Source organism: Peromyscus eremicus, chromosome 12, assembly GCF_949786415.1.
Source record: "Peromyscus eremicus chromosome 12, PerEre_H2_v1, whole genome shotgun sequence".
NCBI classification, from domain to species: Eukaryota; Metazoa; Chordata; class Mammalia; order Rodentia; family Cricetidae; genus Peromyscus; species Peromyscus eremicus.
Genome location: NC_081428.1, coordinates 77940504 through 77946503, shown reverse-complemented (window position 1 = coordinate 77946503; position 6000 = coordinate 77940504). Strand labels below are relative to the sequence as shown.

The 6000-nt window shown below is 48.8% G+C and overlaps 1 protein-coding gene across 1 annotated transcript in view; it reads left to right on the top strand.

Annotated features, from left to right (window-relative positions):
* The window catches only part of Pi4ka (phosphatidylinositol 4-kinase alpha), a 121949-nt gene that overhangs the window by 101984 nt on the left and 13965 nt on the right, over positions 1-6000 (top strand). Inside the window, exons 20-21 of the mRNA XM_059277046.1 lie at positions 571-738; positions 1472-1525. Of these exons, the coding sequence (XP_059133029.1) occupies positions 571-738; positions 1472-1525 (222 nt within the window). The remainder of the gene's footprint in view (positions 1-570; positions 739-1471; positions 1526-6000) is intronic.

The window sequence follows — 6000 nt, the reverse complement described above, 5'->3', positions numbered from 1 at the left end:
CACACAGCAGCTCACAACTGTCTGTGACTCCTGTCTAGGGGATCAAGCCCTGTTCTGTTCTCTGCAGGCCGTGCACACGCATAGTACACAGACATGCACTTAGGCAAACACTCATACACATAAAAATAAATAAAATATCGGCCAGGTGGCAGCCTTTAATCCCAGCACTCAGGAGGCAGAGGCAGGTGGATCTCTGTGAGTTCGAGGTCAGCCTGGTCTACAGAGCGAGATCCAGGACAGGCACCAAAGCTACAGAGAAACCCTGTCTCGAAAAACCAAATAATAATGATAATGATGATGATGATGATGATGCTACTTTGTATCACATGTCAGAAACATTTTCCATTTTATCATAAGTGGTTTTTACTGTCACTTTTTTCTTTTTCTGGCCTAGACCTTGCCGTGTAGACCAGGCTGGCCTCAAACTCACAGATCTGCCTCTCTCTGCCTCCTGCATGCTAGGATTAAAGACTGCATACCACACCCAGCCTGTTGCCCTTTGCTCTGGCCGTTCTTGAACAGGCCGTGGCTGAAAGGACCACTGCAACCCTGTCTCTACCTCTCTCCTAGTTCCTGGTCACCTGGCACACCATTGATGCCGATGCCCCGGAGCTCAGCCATGTCCTGTGCTGGGCACCCACGGACCCGCCCACAGGCCTCTCCTACTTCTCCAGCATGTATCCGCCACACCCTCTCACTGCACAGTATGGGGTGAAAGTCCTGCGGTCCTTCCCTCCGGTGAGTCCAGAGCCCTGCTGGGCCAGCCTAGGGTGTAGCTTCCCAGTGTGGTTAAGTGGGCAGATGTAAGACAGATCAACCTGGGATGCACCCAGCTGTGTGGCTTCATCTAGAATATGTCTTACTGGCTTCCAGTAGTTGCAGAGGCTGAATTTGGGCTGTGGAGGCTCATGCCTACGCCTTTAATAGCAACACCAGGGAAGCAGAGGCAGGCACATCTCTGAGTTCTAGGCCAGCTAGGGTTACACAGTGAGACCCTTTCTCAAAAAAAAAAAAAAAAAAAAAAAAAAAAAGTTGTAATTCATATGTGTTACCTAGTTTGTGGCTTTTTTTTTTTTTAAGCTTTAATTGGATCTTTTGGTTAAAAAGAAAGTTTACTTGAGTTTGGTCCCTCCTATGAGAGGTGAGCAGTGTACCCATGCCTCTTACCCCAACAGCAAACTCTTGGGGAGATTCTATGATGGAGGGTCTGTAGAATGTTCTATTCTAGAGCTCTGCTTGCCACAGCATCAGCACCAGCAAGTCTGTAGTAACTTCAGCCTGTTTACCTTGGGCAGGCTCCTCTGCGTGTTTATTTTCACCAATGTGTGTCACAAAGCCTTGGATACTTTCCTTGTGATCCTCTGCACCTTCCCCAGTTCTCCAGCAGGGGGCGGCATCCTATGTGCAGGTCCAGCGCTCATTACTGTTTTATGTTAGACCTCTGAAGTCACAGTCCTTCCTCCTTCTACAGGATGCCATTCTGTTCTACATCCCCCAGATTGTGCAGGCCCTCAGATATGACAAGGTACGTATTGGCACAGCTTCCCACTTCCTCCGAGAGCTGTACATACTGCTGCCCTTAGCCCCTAGTCCACGGTTCAAACAGGCGCCCTCTGGGCTCCCTCAGACTGACCACTCATAACCACTCGTGTGCTGCAGAGAGGCCGGGTTTGGTGCATTGTCTTGCTGTTTCCTATGGGTGGGCAGCCTGTTCTAGGATCCTCTTTTTTGGATCAGGTCGCAGGAAATCACATGACCAGAAAAGTGGCAACAACCAGGTGACTTAAACAAGACATTTACACCGGGCAGTGGTGGTGCACACCTTTAATCCCAGCACTCGGGAGGCAGAGCCAGGCGGATCTCTGTGAGTTTGAGGCCAGCCTGGTCTACAGAGCGAGATCCAGGACAGGCTCCAAAACTACACAGAGAAACCCTGTCTCAAAAAAAAAAAAAAAAAAAAAAAAGACATTTACTTTCACATAAATTTGGAGGCCAGATGGTGCCCAGGATAAAAGTGCTTGCCACAGAAACCTGACCCAGAGTCCAATCCCGGATCCCATGATGGGACGAGAGGACCAACTGTAGAGTTGTCCTCTGGTCTCCACATGCACACTGTGGCACTCACACCCTCACACAAACACAAAATAATAAATAAAAATTTTAAAAAGTACATTTTACCAGCTGTGGTGGCGCACGCCTTTATTCCCTTGGGAATAAAGCACTTGGGAGGCAGAGGCAGGTGGACCTTTGAGTTTGAGGCTAGCCTGGTCTACAAAATAAGTTCCAGGACTACATAGAGAGATTCTATCTCAATAATACAAAAAATAAATAAATCCTGGGACTGAAGAGATGGCTCAGTGGTTAAGACCTGTTGCTGCTCTTGCAGAGAACCATGTTCAGTTCCCACCACCCACATGACGGCTGGCAACTATCCATATGGAACTCCAGCCCCAGGGGAGTCAGCCCCACCTCTGACCTCCGTGGGCACCAGGCATAGGCATGGTGCACAGACATACGTGTAGACATACGTGTAGGCAAAACACCCGTGCGCATAGTTGTTGTAACTAAATCTGGAGGCTAGCGCTCCAGCACTGAGGTTCCGCCTGGTCTCCTCCTGGTCTTCTCCCTCAGTGGGTATGCGGTATCTCTGCCCTGTCTTCGCCCATTCTGCCCTTAGTCTAGAACAGGACCTACCCTGATGACCTCTTTATATCACATGCTGAGGTGCTTCCATATGTGAATTTGGGAGATAGTTCAGCCACTTACAGCCACAATGAGCGCAACATGACACATTCCCATCTTATCCTGGACTCTAGATGATCTGAGTCCTGACTCGGCCTCTGTGCTCCCATTAGCACTGTGGCTGTACGTCCGGGTGCCTTCATCCCCACAGGCTGCCAGGATGCTACATCTGTAGTCTTCAGATAGGTGCTTCGGGAACAGCGGCCAACCTGTCTTGAAAACTGAGTCCTAACTAGACACCTAGCAACCTCCCGACTCTTGAGTGGTGGAACCGTGTAGATACCACGTCGGTAGCACGTACAGCCACAGCCAGCAGGCCAGCACTTAGCGTTGATGCTGTTGTTTATGGAACTACTGTGAGGACGCTTTTCTCCAGAAGCTTGTTTACTTTCCCCTTTACTGCCTGGTTAGCACTCCTACTCCATGTGGGCCTAGCAGAAGGGCCTGAGCTAAGGAAGGGGGCAGGGGAGCAGGAGCCACTGCCCAGGCACCCCGTGTGTTCTGGGTAGTGACCTGCACAGTAACCACACTGCTATGCCTGTGGGGACTCAGGCAGCTACAGTAAGCTGTGAGTGGGGCACTGTCAGCGCCAGGACATACAAGTGGGCTGCGTGTGTTTTGTTGTTGTCTTGTGTTTGGAGGGTTACTGTTGAAACAGTCTCGTCATGTAATCCAGACTAGCCTCAAGCTCATGACGGTCTACCTGCCTCCCAAGTGTTGGAATTATAAATGTGACCCATACCCAGCTTTACAATTCTGTTTACTGCTGGACGGTGGTGGCGCACGCCTTTTATCCCAGCACTCAGGAGGCAGAGGCAGGTGGATCTCTGAGTTTGAAGCCAGCCTGGTCTACAGAGTGGGTTCCAGGACAGCCAGGGCCACACAGAGAAACCCTGTTTCAAAAAAAAAAACAACAAACTTGTGAATTTGGACAACTTAATTCGTTCCATTACATTTTTGTTTTTGTTTATTGAGACAAGGTGTTTTGTAGCTCAAACTTGGCCTTGAACCATTAGCCAAGACTGGACTTAAATTCCTAGATCAGCTGTTCTTTTTTTTTTCTTGGTTTTTCGAGACAGGGTTTCTCTGTGTAGCTTTGCGCCTTTCCTGGAACTCACTTGGTAGCCCAGGCTGGCCTCGAACTCACAGAGATCCGCCTGGCTCTGCCTCCCGAGTGCTGGGATTAAAGGATTGAGACCCCTTTGGGGGTTCAATGACCCTTTCAGAGAGGTCACTTAAGACCATCAGAAAACACAGATATTTACATTACAACTCATAACAGTAGCAAAATTATAGTTATGAAGTAGCAACAAACATGATTTTGTGGTTGGGGTCCCCACAGTATGAGGAACTGTACTAAAGGGTCGTATTATGAAGTTTGAGAACCTCTAATGTAGAACCTCTCATTTCCACCTCCACAGCCAAGATTCTCACGGAGCTGGGCCTGGTGGTGTACACCTGTAGTCCCAGTTCTTGGGAGAGAGGCAGGTGAATCTCTGAGTTAGAGGCCAGTCTGGTCTACTGCTGTTGGTCGTCTTTGCTCTTTTAGGGGGCCCACCACCTAGCTCCCAAATAAATCCACACATGGAGGCTTTTTCTTAATTATGAATGCACAGCCTTAGCTTGGCTTTGTTTCTAGCCAACTTTTCTATACTTTAGATTATCCCATCTACCTTTAGCCTCTGGGCTTTTCCTCTTCTATTCCTGTATACCTTTCTTTGTTTCTTTTTTTTTTTTTTTTTTGGTTTTTCGAGACAGGGTTTCTCTGTGTAGCTTTGCGCCTTTCCTGGAACTCACTTGGTAGCCCAGGCTGGCCTCGAACTCACAGAGATCCGCCTGCCTCTGCCTCCCGAGTGCTGGGATTAAAGGCGTGCGCCACCACTGCCCGGCTTTCTTTGTTTCTTACTCTACAGCTTGCTGTGTAGCTGGGTGGCTGGCTCCTCTCCTTTTCAACTCTCCATCTCTCCTCTTCTCCCCCAGATTTCTCCCTCTATATATCCTTTCTGCCTGCCAGCCCCACCTGTCCTCTCTCCTGCCTTGCTATTGGCCAGCTCTTTATTAGACCATCAGGTGTTTTACACAGGCACCGTAACCCAGCTTCACAGAGGTACACAAATGCAACATAAACAAAAGTAACACCCCTTACAATAATATTGTACTGCAGTCTACAGAGGCAGTTCTAAGACAGCCAGGCTAGGCTATACAGTGACCTAATGTACTCTGGCTCTCCACGTTCCTGTTCCCTCTACCGGGTCCTCAGGCCCAAGACAACAGACTGGTGCTCTTAAGTCCTTTCAAAGCAGGATGTTCATGGAGACTGTCCCTCCCATTAATTAGCCAGGGTCAGTAACACCTACAGGCTTATGTCTGCCCACTCACCACCAGGTAAGGGGCCTTAACGGTTTAGACTGTGAGGTTTTTAAGGTGCTGAACCAGAAACAGGCCACTGTAGAAGGCTAGGGCAAAGAGCTATGGTAGTGAGAAGGATGGATGGCTATAAAGGGCAGAGTACTTCTGAAGAAAGTTCTGCCATTTCTCATATTAATGCTATTATTGCTCTCTTTTCCTTTCCTTTTTTTTTTTTTTTTTTTTTTTTTTTTTTTTTTTTTTTTTGGTTTTTTGAGACAGGGTTTCTCTGTGTAGCTTTGCGCCTTTCCTGGGACTCACTTGGTAGCCCAGGCTGGCCTCGAACTCACAGAGATCCGCCTGGCTCTGCCTCCCAAGTGCTGGGATTAAAGGCGTGCGCCACCACCGCCCGGCCTCCTTTTCTTTTTTTTTTAAGTTTGGGAGATTTCTTTCTCTCTCTCTCTCTCTCTCTCTCTCTCTCTCTCTCTCTCTCTCTCTCTCTCTCTCTGTGTGTGTGTGTGTGTGTGTGTGTGTGTGTGTGTGTGTGTCCCTGGGATTGTAGCCAGGTCACCAGGCGTGGCAGCAAATGCCTTCACCTGCTAAGCCATCTCTCCAGCCTTTCCTTCCGGTTTTGTTTGCTATCATCTCTCACTCTGTAGTGCAGGGTGCCTTCAAATGTGCGTCCTGCTTTACAAGGGCTGAGATTACAGATAGGAGCTGCTACCCCACTTCAGTTTTTACAGGTTTATTTTTATTATTGCTCTTGTCAATCACGTGTATGTGTGTGTTCGGGTACTTGTGGGTCCCCTAGACCTGGAGTTGCAGGCGTTATAAGCAGCCTGCTGTGGTGCTAAGGGCTGAACTCCCGTCCTCTCCAAGAGTACCTCTGTTCTCATCTGAGGAGCCATCTCT